Source organism: Micropterus dolomieu, linkage group LG13 (assembly GCF_021292245.1).
Source record: "Micropterus dolomieu isolate WLL.071019.BEF.003 ecotype Adirondacks linkage group LG13, ASM2129224v1, whole genome shotgun sequence".
NCBI lineage: Eukaryota > Metazoa > Chordata > Actinopteri > Centrarchiformes > Centrarchidae > Micropterus > Micropterus dolomieu.
In genome coordinates this window covers 13,414,150-13,441,553 of record NC_060162.1, presented here as the reverse complement: position 1 = coordinate 13,441,553, position 27,404 = coordinate 13,414,150, and the positions used below count along the sequence as shown (strand labels likewise).

At 38.7% G+C, this 27,404-nt stretch overlaps 1 protein-coding gene across 5 annotated transcripts; it reads right to left on the bottom strand.

The window, feature by feature from the left end:
* Positions 1–26,077, bottom strand: fubp3 (far upstream element (FUSE) binding protein 3). 5 transcript variants are annotated; one of them, XM_046066351.1, is made up of 20 exons: positions 25,932–26,077; positions 22,824–22,889; positions 20,552–20,663; positions 17,257–17,287; positions 16,121–16,170; positions 15,894–15,965; positions 12,653–12,710; positions 12,245–12,407; positions 11,126–11,224; positions 10,818–10,922; positions 10,575–10,677; positions 9,554–9,654; positions 9,069–9,198; positions 4,227–4,387; positions 3,868–3,941; positions 3,662–3,738; positions 3,236–3,292; positions 2,869–2,919; positions 2,629–2,756; positions 1–1,724 (listed from the first exon to the last, which is right to left on the bottom strand). In XM_046066351.1, the coding sequence occupies exons 1-20, from the start codon at positions 26,025–26,027 to the stop codon at positions 1,716–1,718; spliced, it is 1,743 nt and encodes a 580-aa protein (XP_045922307.1). In that variant the 5' UTR covers positions 26,028–26,077; the 3' UTR covers positions 1–1,715. The 5 variants fall into 5 exon arrangements, with proteins under 5 accessions (XP_045922307.1, XP_045922306.1, XP_045922308.1 ...); XM_046066350.1 differs by having other exon boundaries at positions 17,257–17,290; positions 25,932–26,076; XM_046066352.1 differs by having other exon boundaries at positions 17,257–17,290; positions 22,851–22,889; positions 25,932–26,076.
* Positions 26,078–27,404: the final 1,327 nt, after the last annotated feature.

Below are 27,404 nucleotides of genomic sequence, written 5' to 3'. Positions count from 1 at the left end.
TATAACTCAACCACAAGAGAGGCTTGCGGAAAATTTATTTGAATTTGAGAACTGGCAATAGACTGGAGAATAGAAAAAATATATTTTATGCTTTAAAAAAAAAAAAAAAAAAACATGAAAACATACAGTTGTCCTATATATCCTCCATGTATCATCTGTTAGTAATTACACAATAGCTCTCAGAAAGTTTCTGAGGATCAGAATACAACGAAAGACATCCAAATGTTCAACAGTACACAATAAAGGTAGTCTGGATGTTTTTAATACATGGTTAACTGTACACATAAGGAAAAAAAACAAAAAACAAACAAACACCATAATTAGACATTTTGAAATTATATCCCTTTTCATTAAGAAATGACATTACCAGAATAATTTTTCCATAATGATGTATCATTTATAACATTTATATTAGATCACACAAAGAAATAAAAAAATTAATTAAAAAGTTATTAGCATTGGACTGAGTCCAACGCCTCACAGAGTCCACAGCGAGGACTCAGTGGGGCGTTAGTGAACTGGGAGGTACCAAATAAGACAGTTTTGATCATAATACTTAAAACATAAAATACTACATTAATTATTACACAGGTAGAAGTACAATGGCTTAGCAGTCTTGAATAGTTCAGGTACAGAACATACACAAAAATCTACCACTTCTTAGTTTTCTTCATAATAAGATGCAACATCAAATTTCAAATCACACATTCACAATCTTTGAACACTTTCAGTATGAAAACAGAACAGAAACAGAGGGACATTTTTCCTGCAATGATGATCACAGGAAAAAAAAAATAGTTTTTCTATAAGTATATATATATATATATATATATATGAAACATATATATTTTAAATTAACAGTCAAATATATGAGCATATATACATAGTTTTACAAGGTAGCAAAGGCAAAAAAGCTATTTGCAACATCCCCCTAAATCCTATCACCAGATAATTGTAATAAATTATCCATGACATTTTCCATTTGAAAAAAACAAAAAAACACATCTTAAAACTACAAGTTAAAAGTCTGTCAAAATATTAGAGAACCCATCTTTGTTTCAAAAGTGAAATAAGATATTGCACCTTTTTTTTTTTTAAACCAGAGTACAATAAAATGACAATGAAAAACAGCATACAAATGCACAACAGGAATTAAATTAGAACCATTGCCACTGGCTGACATTAATCCTTATTTTTAAGTCTTGTAACAAAAATACATTTCCTGTAACAAAAACATCACAGTTTCATTTCACTGAATTATGTAAAAGGAAAACATTTTAACACACTTTTTTTAAACATCTTATGTTGACAAACTGTATTCAAGACTGCTAAGCTCATAACCATGGTTTCATTTCAACATAACTAGAAAAAATAGATCATATTGCCTTTTGAAATGTTACAACTTTTGGGTTCATTTTGGCGGTACAATCTGAGTCAAAGACAGGAAAATATAGAAAAACGAAAACAGCTCTCTCAAGTCCAAAAAGGGATCCCAGATACTGTCTATTCAAAATAACAGTGTACACAAGCATTTAGTAACAAATAAATGTTCCTGATTTTAGAAATATTACTTTATCATATAAGTCATTCTACAGCTAGTGTTTCTCACTAAGAAAAAGAGTCTTCAAGGCGTTGTAAATCTAGAACCCCCCCCTGTTAAAAAAGGGTTGTTTTCATCCTCTCCGTGATTCAAGTCTTTCACCTGGGCGTCTTCTCTAATGATCCTGTAGAATAAAAATAACAGTTTGTTCAGTATTTCTCACAGTATCTACCCACATTACAGCTGACCCCAGTGGTGCCAGACAAAAAAGACAAAACAACAACGGAGAAAGCTGAGATTTGTTTGGAGTTTAAAAGGTCCATATTTTCTTTACGTCAATAAATAGCATGAAAAGACCAAAACCAACAACCATGTATTGTGCCATAGAGGTCCACTGTAGTCCATGTAGGGGTACTTGACATGTAGTATATAGTAATTATGGTAGCGGGATGCAAGTGGGAGTGACAAAATGCAGAGCAAAATGTAAAAATAATACTGAAAATAATCTCATAATGAATACACAATTTAGGTTGAAACTAATGATTGTTTTCATTATCGATTCATCATCTGATGATATCATTTAAATCAATTTCTCTCTAAAAGTCAGGAAATATCTAAAAACTACACCACTACAATTTCCCCAACAACAATCCCAAAACCCAAAGATAAATCAGTTTTCCATTAAATGACAAAGAAAAGCTGAAAATCCTTACGTTTGAGAAACTGGAACTAGCACACGTTTTGCATTATTATGCTTGGAAAATGACTGAACAATTGAGTTATAGCCAAAGCAGCAGATTAATTCTGTTGATTACACCTCTGTGCTGTTTTAGGAAGCGACAGACTTGGTCCGAATTGAAACCATGTATTATTAGCATAGTATTATACAACTTGTTTAGACAGGTTTTTGTCTTCAGATGAAGCCAATGGGTTTGAGGCTGAGTCAGGGTATGGAAGTCAGGAAGTACTGACAGACACATTGTTTGTTTTGGTCTTTTTATGGGATTTGGTGGCAGTATCCTGACAGATTTGTACTGTCAGAACATAGAGCAAAAGAGTCGAACACTGTAGAGGCAGTTGCTTCTCACCTGAAGGCCCGGAGCTTGTGTCTGCTGTGCGCCCTGGTTGAAGTAGGCCATCGGCTGTCTGTAGAAGTCAACCCAGGCATTGTAGTCAGGATTAGAGGTCTGCTGAGATCCAGGACCAGTTGTCTGGCCTGAAGAGGGGAGGGGAAGAAGAGTAAGGAAGATATTTCAGTCACATTTGCAGGTTTGAGCTTAAACTCATCCTTTAATGTGTTAGTGCCGAGCTCATAATAAATTACTCACCCCAAGCTTTGTTGTATTCAGGCGCAGTGCCCTGAGCTTGGTTCTGCTGACCTGTAAACAGAAAGAAAAACAGCTTGAAACATTTAAAAAACACCGCAGCTCCTAATAGAAGATGTCTTTTTAAATACAGCTTTTCCCCTTTGACAGTTTTAATGTCCAGGGTTAGAGTTATATGCACGAGTTACGCTAATACTCTTTCCAATTTGGCGAGTAAACGCATGATTTCATCAGGCGTGTGTGAAAAAACAACAAAAGTGCACACAAGCAAAGGAGAATTTAAACTTCTGTGGCACAAGATTGTAAAATAAAGTGGGCGTTGAGATGGTTGTTAAAACAAAATATCCTTTTGTCTCTGGGTGACACTCGCCTAGCTTTTTATAATACTGCTCCCAGTCCATCTGGCCCGTCTGGGATCCATTGTGACCTGAAACCAGACACAGATAACACCACCAGAGTTACTGAGAATGGGCTTTGCTTTCCCCCTTTCACCTCCTGCCCTCATCTGCAATTCTATTTCCTAATGATTTCCATCGATAGCAAATTTAAAATCTGTCCGTACAGGAAAGAGGCGATTAGCCACAGGGAACCATCTCTTAACAGCCTGCAGACGACTTTAATACACTGCAGCATAAAAATAGCCTGGCTGCGCTTTCAGAAGCAATTTTTTTCGCTCCCTCAGAGTCATATTTCTTGATTTGCTTTGTTTTTATTTTTAAAAATCGGGTCAGACAGCTCAAGCAGCATTTTTTCTACAACACCTAGATCTAGAATTTTTCTTTGTGCATTTACTTACTGTGGTCCTGCTGGCCTTGAGGCTGCCATATTTGAAAAGTTGTACCCCAGCCTCCAGTCATGAATGTCTGAGGCCCACTATAAGATAAACAGACCGAATTCAATGTCAGTGATTAACTTGACAATCTGAAGACAACTGATGTTCACCAGAAATGCATGAAAATCATATCAAAATGTGACATGTTGAGAAGAGACTTTGAACCTTACTGTTGAGGAGGAGTGGCTGGTCCTTGGTTGTAGGGATTCATACCAAAGCTGCTGTTGCCCCCCATTCCTGGGCCCTAGTGAAGAGAAAGGGAGGCGAGTGAGAGACCACACTTGTGTTTAAAAGGGAGCCAACAGGCAAGGTCAGAGGGCAGGGCTGGGCGCTGATGCACTCCATTAAGTCCATTTGATGGATTCTTCATGTTTAACCTCTGGTGACATCCTGCTGGCCACCAGGACCACAGCAGCAGAGCTCACCCCAGCAGCTCTCCACATTGACATGTGCGCTCATGAATATCAGACCAGACAATAGTGTTTTGGGCGAATAACAGAGGGATGGGGCCAAGAGCCAGACCACCTACCCCAATTCTCTCATCGATCAGCTGGCGGGCCTTTTCCAATTGCTGAGGGGTGCCTCGGATGGAGAAGATGCGCACGTTGGGGTCGGTGTTGGGAGGCGGGTTTCTCTGGAGCTCCACATGGGCACGAGACTGCTCTTTGATGTTCTTGATGGTTTCCCCACCTGGAAAAGCATCAAGTGATGGGAATATTTAGCTAGGGCTGTAACGTCACAATTTATTATTGATAAGCCTGTTGACCATTTCTCAATCATTGGTGAAAAAAAAAAATTATATAATTTTATATATAAAATCTGAAAACTATCCTAGAGTGCAAGATAACATCCTTAAACTTCTGATCTTAACTGACCCAATGTCCAAAACCTGTTATCACAAAACACAAAGTTAAATTATTCATTTTCTCCATCTGTTCATTGCTTAATTAAATAACCATTTCCTAGTCCTAAATCATTCAATCAAAAACTGTCTCTGTATGTGGCCGACATAAGAGTTTCACAACATGAGTTTTAACATATGAGCTGAACTGTATGTCAGATGGCAAAAAGCATCCAAAAGCTTGTCTTCCTACACTTTTCTCGTGGCAGAATTTAGGGAGCGTCTTCCTGAACATTTTTTAACTTTCTAAAACCAACAATCTGACAATCATGCCCACTTTATGTAGAAATGTATGCAGGGTTTCCTCCCCCTGCCATTCTTCACACAATTTCAGTATACATGTACAGTCAGAGGATTTGTATGGACAAAAGAGTGCAACACCATTAATGGCTTTAATATGAGACCATCGCTGTTATCCTTGTATTTAAACATCATGTCTGTCCCTCTTTTCACTCTGCCTTCAAGTGTGGCAGTTCAGAACAACCATCAACACTTTTGATTTCCAACGTGGTGCATGAACTAGTCCTTTTCTTGCATAACCTGACCCCAATACAGAAATACCTGAAACCAAACAGACATGGATGCCTCACGTCAGCCAAAGTCTGTTGTTCTATGTAATTAAACCAAAATGTTGCACAGGATTTTTAACCCTAATTTGACCAAGTCTGTAATTATACAACCATCCAAAGTTGTAGTAATTAATGTGGGAATCTTTCCCACCTCTCCACTAGACTCACTTGACTAAAGTGGTGTGATAGTGCTACCTTATGAAGACTCCAGCATGTAGCTCACCACTTATCTACCATTCGGTGGCAACATCCATGCAAATCAGGAAACAAAAGGAGACATCTCCTGCACACACCTCCCTCCTCCCCCCTCCCCGGCATCAGATGCCAGCTTCCCGGCGTGTGGGGAGAGCAATTACACCAGCAGGGAGAAATGAAACATAGCTGGCAGGAGAAAAGGGCCAAAATTGAAGCGTATCCTCCTTCTGGGATATCGTTTGTCTCTTTTACCCTTTTCATTCTTGACTCTGTGTTGTCCTCTGTGATGAGAGGAGGGAGTGAACGGGGGGCATCTAGTCTCCCCCTCCACCCACAATACCCATCTGAACGAAAAAGGCTGAGGGTGCTTCCCGGGGGGGACACCGGGGCTGTCCCAACATCAATTACACATTTGTTCACTTATGGCTGACACTCTGATGACCCAGGCTGACCTCCGAATGAAAACGCTCATCAAAAACTTCACCCCTCCCGTAGCCTATTCCTTGCTGCCAACAGACTGCACATGGGCCATTAACCCATTGTCAACCAAATGAAACTTCTGCCTTAATGAAGCCATTATGAGCTCTTCTAGTCAGACAGCAGAGAGCAATGAAGACCCTGACCATTCATTTCATGGACTGGGCTGTAGTGAGGACAGATAATACAGGCCTTATTAATGAGGCTGGTTTAGTGAGCTGGAGAAAAGAAGGGGACACAAAAGTGCAACTGGTGACAGCATTCAAGGCAAAGCCAAGGGACTGGTTAGCTGCTGGTGGGGAAAACTCAGGCCTCAAGGGAAAACATTACAGAATGTGTAACACATTCTAGGCAAACTAGGGGTGGGCAGTATGGATAAAAAGAGTATTTTTATAATATATCAGTAAAGACATTTTAAATATCCTCTAAGTTAAAACATGGTTCCACTTGTGTAATAATAGTAATTCACTCCTACATCCATTGCATGTCTCAATCTGCCTATATTGTTTTTGTTTATAGTGTGTATGTATGTGTTCTCTATACTGGAGCCTGTGTCTGATTTTATTATTATATTATTGTATAAGCACGCACATTGTGGGCAATGCACAATCTGGAGTCAAATTCCTCATATGTGTACACATACCTGGCAATAATGCTGATTCTTATTGTTTTTCCTCGATGAACTCAAATTCTAACAATAACTCTCACTCTCTTTCGGGACAGGGTGTTTGTTTTGTTGGCTTGTATGTTTTTTCACTGCGTTAACTGGGCGCTCTAATAAGTTTTCTCTACAGCTGAAATTATCAGTTGATTAATCAATGCGTTAAACATTAATTGTCAATCCAACCATCCATTAGTTTTTAACGCTTATTCTTTGGAGGGTCAAAGGAGCCAATCCCAGCTGACCCTGGGCGAGCGGTGGGGTACACCCTGGACAGCTCGCCAGTCATATTACAGAAAGAAACACATCCATTCAAACCTACGGGAGATTTAAGCCTCGAATATACTTTGGAGCGTACGTGGACAGCTGCGGACAAGGAGGACTTCTTTTTATAGAACTTTCTGGCGTACTTGTTCCACACATGCGCATCTGTTAGTACCCTGGTAGCGTAGAGACGAAATTTGAGACGTGTGCAGATGCAGTCTACACAGAGCCTACGCGTACACCCTCTGATGACGGTTTTCCTGTTACGCGGTCCCTCGTGTAATTGCAGGAAGTATAACAATTGCTTTAGAGTCGCCACTCAACAAGCCTCTTAATTTAATGTGATAGTAAACTGAATATTTGGGACTTGACGCTTTGTCAGAAAAAGAAAATTAAGATGCCACATTGGGATTGAGAAATTGTCATGGGCATCTTCTGACATTTTATAGAGGAAATAATGAAAAACAATCGCTACTCTGTTGTAGTGTTTTCTGTTATATAAAGTTCAAGCTATCCAAGTATACTAAGAGATTCAAAAGAGTAAATGGCTTTAAACTGCACTTTTATCTAAAGTGCTTTACAAATTACTTCTCCTTCATTCTACCTGCTGAGCCAGAGCTGCAAAGTATATGCATATATATTAGGAAAATGTCACATTACACTTTATCTGAGGAAAACAAAAACCTCACTAACTCTGTTACTTTGTAACTACTGTTAACGTTCATTTGGTAACTTAATTTTGTAAAAACATTTATCACATCACAATTCCACTTAAAGACAATAACGACTAATACATCGCCCAGCCCTACATTCAAGATGAAAATCTACATGCAGTTTATTCTCTTTGCAACATCATTTAGTCACTTTTAGTTCTAATTTTTCTGTGGCAGTTAAAAAACGCGGGGGGGAAGAAAGAAAGAGCGAGATCTGAAACACCAGAAACCAATCTAATGTTAAGTTAGCTTTAAGTCAATTTTAACATCATGAAATCATCGTGTGAAATTTAATTCTTGGCATCAGAAACAGCACTTTGACAAAGAAATCTTACTTTAAAAGGGTCCACTTCACTTACTAGCTTTTCCCAGAGCTTTCAAACAAGCAAATTTCAACATTAAACTAACCAAACTGCATGCAAGGTTTTTTTAGGTAAAAAAATGAGTAAAGTGTTACGATGCTTGTTATGACTCTTGCACGCCTGTAATAAAGTCTTAACAGACTGGTGGGTGGGTGGGTGTGTGTGTGTGTGTGTGTGTGTGTGTGTGTGTGTGTGTGTGTGTGTGTGTGTGTGTGTGTGTGTGTGTGTGTGTGTGTGTGTGTGTGTGTGTGTGTGTGTGGTCAAAACAGAGGAGCAATGGGCTGCATATGGCATCGTAAAGATATTAATCACAGCACCCTTTAAGGGACGACTGACAGCACCCAGACCCACCGCCATCTCCACCATATTGGCCCACTTCATATGCTAATGCACTGAGAGGGGGACGCAACGCCCAGGTTTATTTGTTTCCCTCGCCCCACTACATGCACAAAAGCCACTTGACATTTCTATTGCCATGTTTTTATCTTAGGTAAAGAGGCCCCCTTCGACCCCGCCCACCAATGCACGCACATACACACACCAAGGCAACGTGCATGCACACATACTACACACAGAGAGCTCCTTCCAATGCAATGGTCAATGACTTTTAAATAGCTGGCAATAGAGTGGGCATGAATAGCCAATAAGCTAATTCCTTCTATTCATGCCCTCGCTGCACTCTATTGGGCTGAAAGACCCTCATTAGATGCCAGGCAGCCTTCCACATGATTGAGGGCTGTTATTATGCACCTTTAACAATTAATGTCACATTACACGCATTATCCCCGTCATTAAGCCCTTAGTGAAGCCAATGAATGCCACTTGTGCTGTATACATGAGCCCTGGAGGAAGAATAGGAGGGTGGTCATTCACCCCCTCCTCCTCATCAGTTTCACGCAAGGTTAGAACACCACACGGCATTCAGTTATTAAAAGGAAAAAGGCAATCTGGTGAGTTGGATATACTCTTTTTATTAAGAGTGTTCACATTGATGAAGCCTGTGTTATTTCTGGAACAGCAAGTTGTGCCAAAATTCAGCACAAGCAGACCTCACAGAGAGAAACAGATGAAACCAGACACACACACTTTCCAGCTTCTTTTAAATACAAGCTAGTAACAAAAAAAAAAAAAATCTTAGCTGTACATATAAAGCATGACCAAACCGGTTCACCAAGGTGCTTAGAGCATCAACAGGTGTTTAAATCAACTTTATGAAAACGTGTTCATACCTTTGCCAATCACTAGACCGCACTTGTCAGCAGGAACTGCATATGTCACCTCCTGCAGTCCTCCAGGCCCTCCCATGTTACAGTCACCTCGCCCTCGACGTCCCACTACACCCCCAAACCCATCTCGCTCCTACAAGACGGGAACCAGGAGGAAAAAAAGTTAATACAAGGAATTCTAACAGTGTTTGCTGAAAAGGTCAAGGAAAAACAAAACTACTGATTTAGGGAGCTAATACTACCTTAGATAAAATGCAAAGTTTATAATTTGATGGATTTTTAACCATGGCACTCTCCAAGTCTCCGTTTTTTAAAAACTCTGTAAGAAACGTTTGTAGAAATTAAACTAAAGTCACCTTGCCATGTTGGGGTGTATTATTTTCCTTTTTATTAACATTATGTGTCTTGACAATACTCATCACTACTCTGTTTTCAAACTAAAAGCCAAATAACCGTGTAAACAATGGGGACAAAGCAGAAGCACATACCTGAGCAGTTTGAACCAGTTCATTGATGAGGTGGACCGCATGGTGGCAGTGGTCGGGCTGGCCCATCACCTGAGCAACTCTGTCAGGACTGACTCCATCATCTGGATGTAAAATACGAGGAGAAAAAAAAAAAAAAAAAAAAAAAAAAGTCTTTTACCTGCTCAAAGATTTAACTGCTTCCGTGTGCTTTAAATTACAAGTCATTAAGTATAAAGGTGCAAAAGCCTGGTGATATCTTCAAACTTTAATGCTTGCAGGTGCAGATTTCACAGCACAAATGAGCACGTACAACAAGTAGAAAACAGATGCTAAACCTTTGGATGACTGGATGGGAATAAATATCACTGCCCATGAATTCCGATGGCATTGGCCATCAAGTACTCAGGTTACCACAAAGACAGGCCAGATGAGAAAGTCTACGTCAAACTTGTTCCTATTCTCAAACCAATGACACATTATTAATTTTATGTGCATGGATGAACAGTGCTTTTCAAGATTAAAAGGATGAAAATGCACACACACAAATATTTCATTAACTAACGCAATAATTCTAGTTATTTATACGTTTGAAATGTAACAGATTTTATTAAGACTGAAGCTGGATTCATTCTTGATGCATGGAGTTAACAGGCATCCTGCCACCGGCGTACGGGGTTTGCTTTAGTTCTGCATCTGATTTCACCTGTTAATATCACCATGGCAACAAGAGATGGACGCATCATTTGTGATCAGGCCATATTAGGCCCTTCATTTCCCATCGTAACCGTATTAGTGTTCTTTTATTCATTTTGCAATACCATCGACAGAAGACGTACTTCTGTACATGCATGCTTATTTACATGGATTTACAACCAGGTAAACTTCGATTTCGCCTTGTCACTTTACTGAAACAGAGACTGTGGTCGTGCAGATGGTAGTCTCCGTAGCTACATAACCCCTTAATGCACAGCTACAAAAGCAGCTTTAGATATTATACATTTCTACTTGATTGCTAACATCAGGTCTTGTTTTATTTTCTTACCTTGTTTGAACTGGATCCTGACCCCGGCGTCATTCTGAATCTTCTTGATCATCTCTCCGTTCCTGCCGATGATGATGCCAACAGCAAATCTGGGCACAACCACCTGGACGACAATGACAGAAGAATTCAGAAAAGATTACAAAAATGAGTTTACGAACAAACAAAAAAAACACGTTATCTTAGTTGACCAGGATTTGAAAAGCAGGAAAAAAAAAAAAAAAAAAAAAAAAAAGACGCTCTTACATCAAGACTGCTTCCCCCCATTTTGGATCCAAAGTCTGCCCTGCCAACCCTGAAGTCTCCTTGGTCCTTGTCTCGGATAAGCTTCACTACAAGTTCACGGGCTTGCTATAAAGATCAAAAGACACCAAATCTTTAAGAAAAAAACATTTCAACAAGGAATGTTGCATGGGAAACATAACACAAATCCAGCTCAGATACACTCAATAAAAAACAAAGATGTGTGAGTGGAAGACCAAAGGCAAAAAATGTGTAAAACTGAGTGTAAACTGGAAAGATGGCGGCACACACTGAGCTTGTCTGAGACTGACCTGCACTTTGTGGGGATCCCCAGTGATTCGCAGGGGCTTGTCTGCTCCAGTGGGCATGGGGTCATCCTGAATCATTATCATCTGCACTCCTGTTCTCTCCTGCAGGGGTACAATCAGACAGACCCAGAAACACACATCATAGAATTCAGGCATGTGTTTGGCAAAGGACAGAATAAGCAGGAAAATATACACAGAGGTAGAAGATCATTGGTTTCCATCTACCATCAGTGACATAAGCCTGTTCACCCTGCTGCCGTCTGGCAAGAGATACTGAAGTATCCACTGTTGTACCACCAAACTCCAGAGCAGCTTCTTTGCCCAGGCTACAAGAGTCTTTAATTGATCCTCAGCACCATGTAAAATTGTTTAATTTCTATGGCTTATTTATCCAACCATCTATTTATAATTTTTGTTTTTGTAAGTGAGAATAAACGGAACTACAACTTAATCTGTTTTATAACCATGTGTTGTAAAATGACAAATCTACTTTCTAGTCAGTGAAAATTACGCCACGCTTTTTTAGTTCATTTGAACACTCAAGACAACAGCTGAAATACAGTATTTTAACCAGGGGCTCAAGTATTTAGATCAGAAAGCTTGTTAAATATTAGGTGGGCCTAATATAGGATGCTACACCAACTATTTCAATGGGTCAGATTCATATTTAATCAACATTTATCTATGTTAGTGACTTGATGGGGACATCCCTAGAAATTACCCCAGCAAACATAAACACAGAACGCAAAGGAGGGAAAGAGGGGATGGCAACCACATGACCAAAAGCATATTTTACTTATTTACAACCGGTTCTAATTTAGAACCAGGTTTTGAGGCTTACCATTATGCTTGCAATGCAATTACATTATAATGGAAACTGAAGACTAGAGCTTCAGTTATAATTTACTTTTCACTGCCAAGATTGTGATTTCATTAACTGGGTTCAACTGCACTTGATTAAACCTGCTTCTTAGCAGACACATTGTAGAGCTGTGTTTATTGACATATCCGCAATCTCTACTGGTGAGTAAAATGTTAAAAACAGCAAGAATGAAAAGTAGCATTGTCAAATGTACCACTTAACAGCAACTGCTATACGTTCAGCGTGGCCTACTACCAGACCTGCAGTTGTTTGATGGTCTCTCCTCCTTTGCCGATGACCAGGCCGACTTTGTTGGCGGGGATAAGGATCTGCTGGATCGAACTGTTGCCGTCCATCTCACTGTGGAAGCCTGGCCCATACCGACACTGCTCCACAATCTCAGTCAACAGCCTCTTGGCCTGCCTGTGGGGGTGGAGCGAGGACCAAGAAATACATTCATCACCACAGTTACAGGCTCTACACAAAAAAACATTTGTGTCACATTTCTCTTTGTCAAATGTGAAAGAGGTGTTCAGGTGATTCAGTGACTGATTAAGGAGATGTGAAAAGAGATTCGAGTTCATGCCCTCTGTGTCACAACAATAGGACACACTTTCCCCAATTGTGCAGTTTCAGTAAGTCTGTCAAAGTTGAGAGGTGAGACTTACTCAATGTTCTCTGGGCTCCCAGTCAGTGTGCAGGGCCTGTCCAACATGCCTCCACTGTCTGCAACAAAACCAAAATTAGAGATACTACACATTTTTTACAAACACACTAAAAGGACAACTGCAATAACTGTAAAACTACTCTTCTGGCCTCATTATGTAAACTCATTTAAATGTAATTCTGTAACAGAATTATTATTTTACTGATCTTGTGTAAATATATATGACAAAAATCTTAAACACAATTCAGCTCAATACAAAACACTTGTGTAAGCTTCATACTCAACCTTGACCGGCTATACACTGTCTCTGATGTTCATTCATATAATTTATTCATTTAGCTGACGTTTTTATCCAAAGCAACTTACAATTGCTATACATGTCAGAGGTTGTAAGCCTCTGGAGCAACGATGGGTTAAGTGTCTTGCTCAGGGACACAATGGTGGATTGGTCAGAGAATCATACTCATACAGGTCTTACATTCAGAGTTTTTTTCTTTCAAAAAGGTGAGCACAGAAAAACTTCCTCACTGCAGTAGATGAATGTGAAAACAGCTTTCTGGTGTCAAAGTCTGCACTAGGGCTGCAACTAACGATGACTTTAGTACTCGGAGCTTCTACAGAGTATTTCATCGATGCATCGTTTAAGAAGTACTTTTGCGCCCCCAAGGCTAGGCTAACATTTCATAAGTTTCGTTTTATGTGGACGGACGGTAACTTTACAGAGTTGTTTTCTTTAAGCTTGAAATAATCCCACACTTTGGACACTTTCGTCTTCGACCCTCGCCATTTTCTCTCTTCCTCCACTTTGCACAGCAGTGCCATCATACTCACGTCGAGTTCACACAGCGTAAGCGCGATATGCGACAGTAATGTCTGTGCAAAACATTGTGCGATATAGTTATATGGATTAAACGAAGAGTTGACGCAAATACTGGTTATGCTTTTTAGTAATTGAAGTGAAATGAAGTATGTGCAGAGTAGGGCTGGAAACGATTCAGCCCTACTCTGCACATACTTCATTCTGAACAGTGAAGGACACAAGGAGCTGAACATGCTTTTATTTAAAGAGGGACTTCAAATAATTTTTGGGGGCATTTTAAAGCCTTTTTTCATTAGATGACAATAGAGAGACAGACCATGATGGGAGAGAACGACATGCAACAAAAGGTCCCTGGTTGGAATCAAACCAGCAATGTTGAGGATTGGGGTCAGTGCCTCAAACCACCAGGACAAAGAGTGCACCCTCTCGGCCATAGTTTTGAAACTATTATACTCTTTCAAAACCAATGTGGAACATATATCCAAAACTAATAAACATTAAGCTTGACCTTGATGAAGGTGGCAAGACAAAATCTCCACTCCAGGAAACATGCCATCATGGTAGCAACATTTCATCATTAAAAAAAAAAAAAAAAAGCTGTTTAATATTGTTTACATTTAAAATGGTACATTTACGTTTGTGTTTTATGTTTTCAAAAAACAAAAAGGGTATTTGTTTTAAAGACAACCAACATGACGCCTTTTACAGGAAATATTCAGCTGTTGCCAAACCTTTCAGCTTGTGCAATCTTACAGCAAACACAAGTTAGCACATTGGTACAAATGTACGGGTAAGAATGTGAACACTTTCTGAAAGGCTACACATAAAACACTTTTCAATTTTGTGTTTTTTTGGGCTCTGATAATTACATTTTCAAGCACTGAACATTTTGGGAAGTACACGCAGCCTGGCCCTAAATCACCATTTGCCATATTGAGGTTGTGCACTGAACCTTTCGGCAGGCTGTGTTTGTAAGTACCCAAATATTACCTCATATACTGATAAGGAACCTGATTAGTTAGTTATTTCAAGGATGTAGTAAAATATAAAAAACTTTTAGTGCCACCTATTTAGCATTTATAAACGTTTATAATAGTTTGCATACTACTATAATGTAGCGGTAAACAGCCATTAGGGCTTTTCAAGTTATTATTTTTAAAAAAACTTTCAACAATTACAACTTCTATGAAGACCTTTTATATTACTACAACTGTATTATTATATTATCATTCATTACTATTTATAAACCAGCTTCCATTAGTGGATGCCCACAGGAGGAGATATAACTGCTGACAAATAGATTAACACTTCCACAAGGCTCCATAATACATTTTGAAATGTTTGTACAGTGCTTATGAATGTTTGACATTTACATATAGTTGTCAAAAACTTGATGTGGTAAGCCAAATCATTCTATAAACAGGGTTCACCTAGTCAAATTTAAGACTTTAAGACCATTATGAATGAAATTTAAGACCTGTATCATGTCATCAAAAAAAGAAAAAAAGAAGTAGAAAACTACTACTAAACAGATTAGATGCACTATTGAAAAATAAACATACAAACATGTTAGCATTAGTTTGTGAATGAGTGAGGGAGTAACACACAAACATTAATCTCATCTAAATGGCTAAAGAAGTCTACTAGGTAGGAATTCTAACATTATAACCATTAGATCTGGGAAAAGTCATGTGTTTGGTTTTGATGCTCTCCACAATGATTTTACATTCATGGCACAGCACCAAGATGTTTTGAGCCTCACCACCTTATAAAGGCAGGAAAACACTGTTAATATGACCTCAGAAATATTACAGATAGGATTATTCATGTTTGCCTTTTGTGTCTTAAGTTATTTAATTTATACATTTGTAGAAATTAACACAAAATAGGCAACATGAGAACCACCTCCCTTCTGTATTACTACAAGCATTTCATTTGTACATAAAAATTAAAAAAGGACGAAGTTGTTGGCATCTCTAATTTGCTTTACTAACCTCAGCTCCTCCGTGGTCACCACCGTCCTCTTTTTAATTTAACTATCAAGATATACAGTACGTGTACAAATTTAAGACTTTAAGGCCTTAAATTTAAATTTTGAAATTTTAGACTTTATATTTTTTACGACCTAGTGGAAACCCTGTATAAAATGTGGATCTTAATTTTGAAAGGGGGAAGAGCCTAAAGTCTGAAAGTCATTGTGATAATTTACAAATGGCAGGGACTCCACCACTGCACGAGGTGAAATGGACCCAGATTCTACTGCCACATAGCTACTTTCCATGTAGTTTGTCGCTGAACTTTCAGTTTATGATTCATGCCTCTTAGTTGAAACATGTTTCTGGCCTCTGAGGATGCAGTTGATTTCTTTAAGATATTCACAAGCAAACAAGGGGATTAGATAATGTGTTTAGTCAGAACTTACCTGAAGCAATCTGGATCTTACAACCCGATTCCAGCTGAATTCTTGAGATCTGCTCTCCTCCTTTTCCAATGACTATGGAGGAGGGGGAAGAGAAAGGGCCAGTTTTAAGCCTTTCTTAATTTAGACAGGGGCCCCAAGTAGTGACCCAAAAACTGAGTAGAATGCCAATACTGACGATTTCATGTCAAACATTAATACTGACTATAATGAACGGAAGGGCTACTTACTGAATCCCACCATCTTATCAGGCACTTTGAAGTCTTCTGTCGCAAGAGCCCTGGAAGAGATTAGGACATGATCAATAACTCAAAGAAAATAACATCAAGAACCACCCACATCTAGGCTACCCTTTCTCTAAACCAACTTATGCATAAAGTAAAAAAAACAAGAATTTAAATGGTTATATTAAGTAATCATTTGGCTTCTTTTTACTAACCAACATCAAAAAAAATCTATGGAAATTCAGTTTGTCATTTAAAAAAAAAAAAAAAAAAAAAAACACAGAAGAAACCCAGCAAATATTCACATATTAATTAGAACAAGTGATTTTGGCATTTTAGCTAAAAAAAAAAAAAGATCAAAATTGTTTGCAGATTGATTTTCCATTGCTCAACTAAGCAATTTATCCACTACTAATTTCAGCTCTAGAAATGACTATTCTAAAACCATTTTGATAACATTGTTTAATTCTCCAAGCACAACATTGTCATAAGTCAGCTCATCACTTCCTTGTTTACAAGTCGCAGCCAACCTCTCACATTTACAGAACAAAAAAAAAAAAGAAAAAAAAAGAAAAAAAGAAAAAAGGGACACTGAAAAACAGCATTGATCTTTACCAAAACAGTTTTGCAAAATGTGCAGTATTGTCGTCAAACATAAAGGAAATTGTGATTGACAAACAGAGGCAGAAACGCATGGAGGACGTCAGACGAGACAAATCACTGTGAGACAGGCCAATTGCAAGCGCTGAAATAATCATGGTAAGCTGCTTTAAATATGCAGGGTTAGCACCGCGAAATCCTGGAGGGACTGGTTAGTCAGACAGACCAAGTGATTTGGATATGTGAAATTTTGTTCTTTTTTTTTTTATTATCCTGATATTTTCTAGACCTGGCAATTAGGCAATGGATCAAGAAACTAGCCAACAAATAATGTGATAATTGCAAATTGATAACTCAATTTTGAAACATGGAGAAAGACAGCCTTTGAAAGTAACACACAGCAACACATGTTGAAAGGCTTTATGGTTACGGAAAATAAAGAATAAGTCATCTTAAAACTACCTAACTGAGGCATGGAGTAAAAGACTAGGAATACATTCAAAGTGCATTAAAATGATCAGACACAGAAATGAGATGCTCACCTTTGATGTACCATTGCACCGAGGTGGTTCCCTACTGACAGAAGTGAGAGGAGAGCAAACCAATTAACGTGTGAGAAATAATTTGAGATCATGGCTAAAAATAAATATTTGATTAGTCAGTGATAGCTGAGGAAGCAGCAAAATGAAGCAAAATGAGTCAGGGCTGGAGGGGAAGGGAGCAGATGGATATGGTCCTGCCAATCCGTCATGTTCTTGCCTGATCCACAGCAGGGGACTTTCACTAGCATGGTAATCAGGACTGTGAGTGTTTCAATCAGAGCCGTTCAGAAAAGAAACAGGCAGCAGCCGGGTCAGTGGCTGCTGGTCAGGAATTGAATTTTGACAGGTAGCACTAAGCAAGGGTCCTGCAGGGTCAGTGGAGGATGTGCTGCCATGGATGTGAACACCTGAATTGATATCTAGCAGCTTCAATCAATTTTCTGGTTGTTTGCACTGATTTCACTTCTTCTGGAAATGCACCAGGGTTAATGCTGGAAGAATCGAACAGCTATGAATATAAAGGAGGAGGTGTACTGAATTCAGGGACAAACCTGGATGACCAAACATGAATGCCCATTTTTGCCCATTTGTATACTTGTACGTTTGATAATTAAATGCTTAGAGCAGTGCTACACAGACATAATTTCTGTTATTTCCCCCCCACACTCTGCAACAACCTTGACTGAGGGGAGAAAAAAAAAAAAAACACCCACTGAGGACAAATTGTTGCAAACAATGACAATGCTTCAAACAAACCTAAACCAGAATTGCATACAATTTATCTATCCGTGCATTCAGGGCTGTCATACAAACAACTCTGACAAGATAAGAGGACGACAAGATAAATGACTAGTGTTTCCACTTCATGAATATGAAATGGATCAAACCTTTGTTACGCGTGCAAGGCACAGTGAGGTAGAATTACACTTTTCTTACTACAATGCAGTTTCACAGTGTTTCCCCTACATAGCCCCATCTGTTGTATATGGCCTGTTTGGCAGCAACTAAAAAGAAGCATTCATAACAAGGTAATGTTAAGCTTACTTGTTGTGGAGTATTTTCCACAAGGGGTTGGTATCAGTAATTTTGCTAAAGTAATGGACCTGAATACTTCTTCCACCTCTGGTTAGCACACACAGCCGCACTGCACTGCATATTACCGGCTGAGAATTACCCTTTAAGGAAGGTGGCCTTATGGGTAACTTGTGTGTGAACAAAATACAGCCGATTGCTGTGTTTTGTGGTGGATTTGTGGCATTCCAAAAAGGTGTGTTGCCCACAGGGGAGTTGCCACCCCCACCCAGTTGAGGCAGGGACTTTTTCCTGGTCACTGTCACCAAGTGCTTGCTCATGGTGGAAATGGTCGGGTCAATATGAAAAGTGTAATGAAAACTTCCGTTATGAATTGGAGCTATATTATTAAAGTTGAACTTATATTGAATGCATGAGCATTTGACTTTGACTAGCAGCTGAGTACAGCGTGCTAACCTCGACAACCCAGCTGGATTCTACCGTTAACATAGCTATCCTTATTAGCTAGGCTCCTCGCTTATTAATAACTTATTTGAAGGTCTATAATAACATATTGACAGGGTTGTGTAAAGAACATAGACTTGAGAGATAGAAGTTATCAGAGTTAACGTTAAGTTAGTCTTGGTTAGTCAAATTTGTGCATTGGTGTTCATGATACTAACCATTCAACTCCCGACTGATTCAGAGCATGATCATGTTTTGATTCGGATTGTGGACAAATGGGTCTGTTGTCATTAGCTGCTTTGAGACTGCCTTATTTTCCCCGTGAGCAATTTGCTGCTCGGTAGTCACAGAGACGGAACGATGTCAGTGTAAAAAGCCACACACACATGCCGGGGTTGTGTTATTGTTATATAACGGTCTTATTCTACGCTGCCGGTTCCGGAAAGCCGGATCACTATATAATAGCACACATGGTTAAAAGATTAGGCCACAAATGTTGGTTTAGTATAAACGCAGAATAAGCAAATTTTGCATTTTGGTGGATATTCTTTGAGAGTTTATTGTGGGATCCCTGTATGAAAGTGGCTGTAGTATTTGTGAGGGAGAGCGAGAGGAGGGGCTGAACCAATATCTGCACTCATCGCTGCTCTACAATGAAATAGGAGTTTACCCAATTTAAAGTCAGACTGGCTTGAATCTAGTGTAGGTCTGTGGGTAATATCTGCACGAAGCACTTAAAAATACTCTTAATTATGTCATCTATAGTATGGTTGATCTCAATATGGCTACATATAACACAAAGCTCTTAAATTACGTATGGTGTTGTGCTCAGTGGCTTTTTGATGCTTTAAAAAAAACAACAAACCTACCGATCAGAACAAGTAAGATTAAGAATGGGGACATCATCTATCTCTGCCAGAGCCAGAAAAATGGCCATGAAAAAGCCGAGATTGACGCAAGTGTATGGTTTGTATGTTGAGTTACAAAAATTACTTTAAAAAAGGTAACTGCTCCAAGCAACTGTTGCAGCTTTTGTGTCGACTGAAAATATCTTAGGCACGTAGGTCACTCGCTACTGATTGGTCAGGACAAGATAACAACCCTTCCCAAACAGAAATGGCAATGTGACAGCTTGGATGATGAAGTTAAACAAAATAGCAAATCAGTCAGAGGTTTAGGCTAAACTTTATAGTGTGGCTGGAACACAAAAACACCCAGTTTGAACAGATTTTGAAAAGAAAAAAAAGCGAGGCACACCAAAGACATAATTGATTTTTTATGTTTTAAATCATAAGAACAAACAGACCAGATGATTTAGATAAGACGCATGACCACAAACTTGGCGTTTATACTAAATGATTTCATAGTGGCGTTTCTGGGGACTTGGGATGTCACAGAAACTCGTGTGATCAAATGTGAATTCACATACAAGTCAACCACTGACGCAGAGTGTTGTCGTTAGCTAGTTGAACTTGTGTGTATTATGTTTGGCATAGATAAACAAAAAAAGAATGAAACTGGATACACCGTTAAACTCATTTGGACCAATAATCTGTTAACAACCCATCTCAGATTGGGAACGCCCCTGCGATTGTCGGGAGGGGGGCAATTATTTATCTAGTGTGCATCCAGAATAAGAGAATCTCTTTTCTACAGTGAGGGGATAAAAACATTAAAAAGCTTTTATATAGCAGAACAGTGGATTTGCAGGATAAAAACTAACGCAACCGACAGAGTGGTTGCAAATATATATCAATATATCAGCATATTCTGCAGACATGAACCAGTAGTATTGTATGTGTTTATAATGAAGGCTTACCTCCATTGTCGAGTGAACGTTTTTGGCCTCCAAAACCGTACAGGGAGGGGTCTATGACCGCAGAGGAACTGTTCATGTTAGGCATCTGGTCTCCTCCCATCTTTGCTACCATCTGGAGACACAACAGTAAGACAGATAGAATAAGAGGTGAAAAGCAGATATTTGATGATATTCTCTTTAAACATGCATTTCCTTTCCAAGACAACATCTTGGATAGCCCTTCATAATACGTGTGAGACATTCACTTTCTTTCTTAAAAGCATCAGATTTGCTGTGAAGTTGGACCTTGACAAAGTAATCTGTTGTGAAGAGTTATCTTTTTGACAGCAGCTGAAAACTGCACTTTGCACGATATTACAGCAGCTTGAAGCATCTGCCACAGTTTCCTTAAAACATCTGTCATGTACCAGCTTTCACTGACTGACCTAACCCTTTTATGCTTTTGCTGACAAATGAAACAGATTATCATGGCACACAACATCTCAGAAGCCCCGATTTGCCAGTAGATGAGTTGCCTTAAAAAGTTACAACAGGTATGAGAGAGATAACTACTTTTTTTTTTTTTTTTTTTTTTTTTTTTTTAAAATACATTTCCAGCTCCATATTCCTTATAGGCAAAACGGAAAAGATAAGTGATTTTTATCAAGTGGTATCAAAGAGGTGTTGATTCAATTGTATGGTCATTTTACAAGCAGTAGTTTGTTAGTTTTATGTTTTACTGTATTATACTGTAATGCTGTTCCAATTTTTTTTTATACTAGTGCTGATACAATGCCCAAGTTTCAGTACCATACTTAATTTCATTACTTTGACAAATAACATTTTTCTACAAACTGAAAAGAGGCCAAGTCTCTCAAATGTCACAAGCATCTGGTACAAGAACTCTGCCTACAGTAAATACATGAGTCTTAAATAGGCAGAAAATCTGATCAATCAAAAGTAAACAAAAGGAGTACTCATTCAACAGTTTTTAGTCTCAGTAGCAAAAAAGAATTGAGGCTCAACACCTGACCTATCCCTATTAATGTCATGTAAGAACACAGTACTATTAAACATTAAGTCAGTTTTTATATTTGTAGATATCAATACGTGATTGGCTCAATAAACGATTAGTGTCCTGTACATTTCTGGCTACCCCAGACATGCATTTCTCTACACTGCACTTATTTGCATTACAGCTTAGCTAAAAACAAATGTCTATTTTCAAAACCATCCACTTGCTGACCTTAAGTAAAAACGCTTGTGTTCTGCGTTGATGGACATTCAAATCTTCTGTTACACTGCACGAGAGCACCAAAAGCATTTTCCACTCCCTGTTAATCTGCCACCTCTCCTTCCATACAGTATAGCATTTCAGAAAATTACACAAAATTGACATCTGTGCCTGACTGAAATTCTTTTTTGAAAATATAGCGACGGCAATTAGAGTTCTCCAGCACCTTCGGGGATGATTATCTACTTCAGAGCCCATCAGTGGAAGTAAGGTGTGCAATGGAAATAAGGAAGCAGAAAAGGAAGCAGGTGTGGTGTTTGTTTTCCATGACATTACTGTAGCTACACATGTCCAGCAGCCTAAAAGCATTTTAGACTAGGTCAATACTTAAGGAACTGCTTAAACTTTATATGAAATCAACGTTTGTTAGTTTTGTTTCACTAAAGCTGGGCAGATGTGTGTTTTATCTGTGTGTAACAGTATGGGTGTAGGTTGTGGTGGTTTTGATAATATTACTCCCCCAGTCTAGCTACAAGTCAAAGGTTTATCATGAACACTGTTTCAAACGCTTACATCCGTCCTCACAAAGCCTCACCCAAAAACAGATTTCACAAAACAATCTCCATAGTGGATAAAACTTAAAACAAATGCTTTGCATGTTTAGTATGTACGGAGAAAACAGCATTTGCAAAACAATAGCATACGTCCATTTACAGGCAGGGTGCTGTGTGGCATTAAAGTTAAGAATTATTTCCATATTAAATGTCAATATGGCCGAACATACCACACAGCTCTTGCTATTAACCTGTATTTATGGTGATTTTGTCAGAAAACTATGCGATTGTAAAATAATGATTTCATCTGCTGGTTAACATGAAGTATTTATGAGTTTTATTTTTTCCCTTGTCTGACAACATACTGTATATATTTCCCTGAAAGAGAAAACTATGTCAATGTGAAAACTAAATCCTGAATCCAGATGCATTAAAAACAAAAGGAGAGAATTATCACAAAGAGCAGGAGAGGGGAAGAACGAATGGTTAACGGGCGCAGACTGACCAGGTTTTTGTCTGTCCCACTCCTTACCAGATGTTGGCTGTGATGTGCAGTTTCGTTATTTGTCAACTGAAAAGAGGACAAAGAAAGAGAGATTTAGTGGTTTTTCTGTTGTTTCATTGAGGGCAGAGGTCTCTGACAATTAACGGGAAACTAGTGTGGAAGTTGTTTAAAATTACATAACCAGTTTAGTGTATATACAGTCTTGGGCATAAACATGGTTGTTTTGGTTCACACTGGTTATCTACACTGAGTATAAATATAAATGAAGCCTTGCCAGCTTAGAGGATCCAAGCACCCAAAATAACTACAAAAAACAAGATTTACTATGTAAGTGTGCCACATATAATCATAGATTTGTTCTGCAGCAGCCGGGTCACGTTTACAGTCATGCAGTCTGGTGGATTTCGTGGCAAATTGCCTGGTACAAACAGTCTATCCTACAGTAGAAACCCCTCGATGTCAACTGAGGCCTCTGGGTAAACACCACTTTGGACTGGACTGGCCTACAAGACCAACTCACTTCTTGAATGCAATCTTTGCTGAGCAAATGTTAAAAAGTTTTAAAACACCTTTAATAGTAACTAATCTGTCATGTTTCATACTTTAAGGCTCAAAATATGTACTTAAATAAATATGCATTAAATTATGTGACATGTGGTCACAACAGAATGTATAGTTTATATTTAGGGTCCAGGTACACCTTGTGAATTGGGTGCTGTGGTGCAAGCGTTTCATCAGTGAGCTACCCTATTCATGACTCTGACTTCCACTCAGGGAGGTTTTTAATATTTGACAAAAATATCTGACATGTTTAGGATCAAAGTGGGAACATTTAGTAACATTGGGAATTTAAAAAACAAAAACAAAGTAACAGACCAGAAGCAGCAGGCAGAATGCGATAATTAGCAAATGGGAGTTCTACTGCAGAGGTCAACATCTGGTGATTTAGGCTAATGAGTTAATCGACCTTTACACAATTGTATGCTTTGCTTTTGTTTACTCTGATAATTGTTTAATTTTAAAGAAGCACAGTTAACACGACACGTATTGCAAAGCAATTTCTGCTCATGCAACTTAAAAATTAAAATGTCAGTCACTGTCACCTCCCACGAGTAAGGAGCAGCTGATGACTGCTATAACGGCATCTGAGGGGAACAAAGACCAGTGTAAAGAAGCATTAGAACAAGGCTTCAACTTTAGCCCATCTCTTAAACGTAAGCCACAACAATGTCATATGATAACATGCTTAATAAAATGACTTCCCTTTTCTATAAAGTACATATCGTGTGTAAACTTCCTAGGAACACCCAAATGAACAACTTATAAGATCAACCCTGAAGAAAATGTGGCAGTCGTCACTTGCTTTTTATAAGAATTAATATTTTATAAGGATTCTTTGTTGCAAGAATTACATTAAAGCCCACAATCAAATCCCTTATATCTTACTTGTGCAATGGCAGCTTTTGTTTCGGCAAATCTAAGATGTTGTCAACAACAAGGTGTGAGCATACATAAATGGAGGAAACACTTTATGGAGGGCTTTAAAAGCAAACATGTACTTGGCATGTAATGTTTATATCTGTGCAATTAAAAATTTGACTAAATGTACCTATATTCTCACATTTACTAATAACGTGTAATAAATAAGATATTTGTGGACATATTTTTATCATCATACATATTATGGGGATCAAACACACAATTTCTACCTAGTTTATAATCTTCACATGGGAAAGCTCAACTGCTAGCTGTATGACTAAAGTCCAGTTTACACACTGTTAACTGCAGTCAGTGCTCTACATTTGACTACCTTAATGATAACCCAACTACAGTGACCATCTCTGCTACAGTCACTATTTGAAATTAAGTAATACCCGTTCAACAGGGGAGCAGTGAAAGGCAGGTTGTATTTTAAATAGAGATGGGTGGGTGATACTGAAGCTCCGAAACTTGTTTAAGATCAGATCAGCAAAAATATTTTATATCTAGGCTCTTTGGACAATGCATAGTTATTTTACTGTAACATTCTGCACAATAATAATATTTAATGCAGCAGTTCTGAAGAAAAGTATACAGATTTCATAAAAACGCTTGGGACTGTAATTGCAGTCATAATCAGTGAGGAGTGGTTTTGAAGGGCTGCTACAAGTTTTAAAAGACACAAAAAATAAGTGTCTTTGAAGCCCCAAAGCTTCAAATAATTTCCGGCACAAACAGAAAGAAGCGTTTCATTAAGCTTCACCCGCACATCACAAAATTTAAATGATATTTTTCAGGTATTTTCCAATCAGCAATGGAAAAATCCAAGTGTGCTCAACAGGAGGAGTGGAGGGGGCTTATCTGAACAGATGACGTTACATTACATGGCCTTACTCCAACGCTGCCTGTTAGGACACATAGTACCACACACGCTAGCTAGCTAGCACACCAGCTATGCTAGCTAGATTTCCTATTATGTGCGAGATACCAGCATGTTTGATGTACAAGCTTATTATTATTATTATTATTCCGACGTTAAAAGCAGGGACATATGTTATCGCATGTAGTTACCGACTGAGCTCTCAGTGTGTCTGTTTAACTGGGGAAATTACACTTAAGCTAACTTTGGTCTTCAAAACTAGCAAGCTAACTTTCTGACAGCGTGTCAGCCCGGTTGTTCAGGCTTCATGTCTAAACTAAATATTAGCTTTCGTCGTGTTGTGAGTCAGGCTGCATGGTATCCAACCTGTGATAGTAAATTAGCAAGCTAAGCTAACTGCAACTTCTGTGACTTGACAACAGGTTGCAGTGTGCCGGCTAAACTTACTAAAGTTGCACAAACTTCGACATTATAAGAGGCCTTCGTGTTTTGCGTTAGACCAGTCCTGCCTCGTCGTTTCGACAGCTTTGACACCATTAGTTAACGAGTCTTCTGTCTCGTGTAAACTCTAATCTGTCCAGCTATGCTGTCTCGGCTATTTAACGTTAGCTTGCTAGCTTGCTGGGTGCATGAGGTGTGTTTGTAGTAGGGGGTCCGTGGTGCCCCGACCAAAGTCCTGCCCTGCACCGCATGCAGACACGCAGTTTGTGGGAAAGCACTACACTTGTGTCCTCTGAAGAGCATTTTACCTGTCGGACCCGGCGTATCGTGTCTGCGAAGTCATCTTTCGTTCCGGGCTGAGCCACCGAGGCCTGTCCCTGAACCAGCTCCGCCATCATCATCATCGTCCGCCTCGGCAGCTGAGAGCCACACTTAAAAAAAAAAAAAAAAAAAAAAAAAAAAAAAAGGGGAAAAGAACAGCACACGTGCCAAGCCAAAGCTCCGCGAGCCAGATGATCTCGCGAGTTAATCGAAGACCACATACAGGATATAGGCAAGGAAAGCCCCTTTACCTCAAGACTATATTTTTGTAACACATTCAAAATAATCTAATATATACAATACAAAATAATCTAACGTATTTTTATCCTGTCTTAATGAAATGTGTTTGACGGATATATCAAATGCAACTCATATATACTTTAGTGTAATTTTTAATAAATCTATACAATTGTGAAAAATGCCAGTTAGAGTCTACCAAAGCCCAATGTGATCTTTAAAAATGTTTTGTTTTGTTTGACCAACAGTTCAAAACTTAGAGATATTCAATTCAATTCAATGTTATAAACAGAAAAAACTGCCAATTCTGGCATTGGAAAAGCTGGAACCAGAGAATGTTAGCCATTTTTACTGAAATGGCTGAATTATCAAAATAGTTGGCAAAGACTTTTCAGTGGATGGACTAATCAATCTCTCACTCTCTCTCTCTCTGTATGTGTGTGTGTGTGTGTGTCTTGATATAATGTAACACAATTCAACTACAAGCTGAACATTTTAGACTTCATGAATGCTTGGTCAATTAAGTTGATTTTGAGCAGGGAGCAGGGAGTTCTTCCACAGGCCCAAAGATGTCTGCACTGCGTGTGTTCTGTAATCTGTTCATCTTCAGACTAGCTTTATTTCTGGATTTACTGTTGATCCATACAAGAAGTGTTGTGAAAATAAAAAACAAACAGTGAGCCCTTGCATACATTTTCCAGCTCCTTCTACTGAGCCACATACTTTTTAAAACTGACTTTTACTGTTGATAGTCTTGACAAAATCACAAAATTCCCATCTGACACAACAACATGCACACTGAGGAATATTGGTTTCCTCCCTTGCTGCACATGTGGAAACATCTATTGTTGCACATCTGGAAAATGCCAGCAGCCAGACAGAAGAAAGTAAAATTGCTGCAAATTTCCAAACTGTTTATGCAAAACAGTTCCTGCTCTATAAATTGTATCCAAACCACAATGAGCAAAGTTGACCAGTAAGGTATTAAATGAATGTGTGGTCCAGCAGATTTTGAAACAGTTGAGAGTTATTTAAATGTATGCGAGCTTTTCTTGCAGGACAAATGCATTAGGATCATTTTCTTAATTTTCTTCTGTAATGTGCAATGGTACTACCAAGTGATATTAAAAGCTCAAATCTGCCAGATCTCTTGTGTCCAAAAATGTGATTTTAGGAAATGAAAGGTAACAGCATGAGAGGGAATGTACAAGCCTGAAGCTTAA

Excerpts from the sequence above, each read along its gene's own strand:
- fubp3 (XM_046066350.1), bottom strand. The coding sequence starts at position 26,027 with ATGATGATGATGGCGGAGCTGGTTCAGGGACAGGCCTCGGTGGCTCAG. Across the intron at positions 16,171-17,256 it reads GGTGCAATGGTACATCAAAG|GGCTCTTGCGACAGAAGACT; the intron begins GTGAGCATCTCA and ends AATCTCTTCCAG. Across the intron at positions 3,942-4,226 it reads TGATCGATGAGAGAATTGGG|GGCCCAGGAATGGGGGGCAA; the intron begins GTAGGTGGTCTG and ends TCTCTTCACTAG.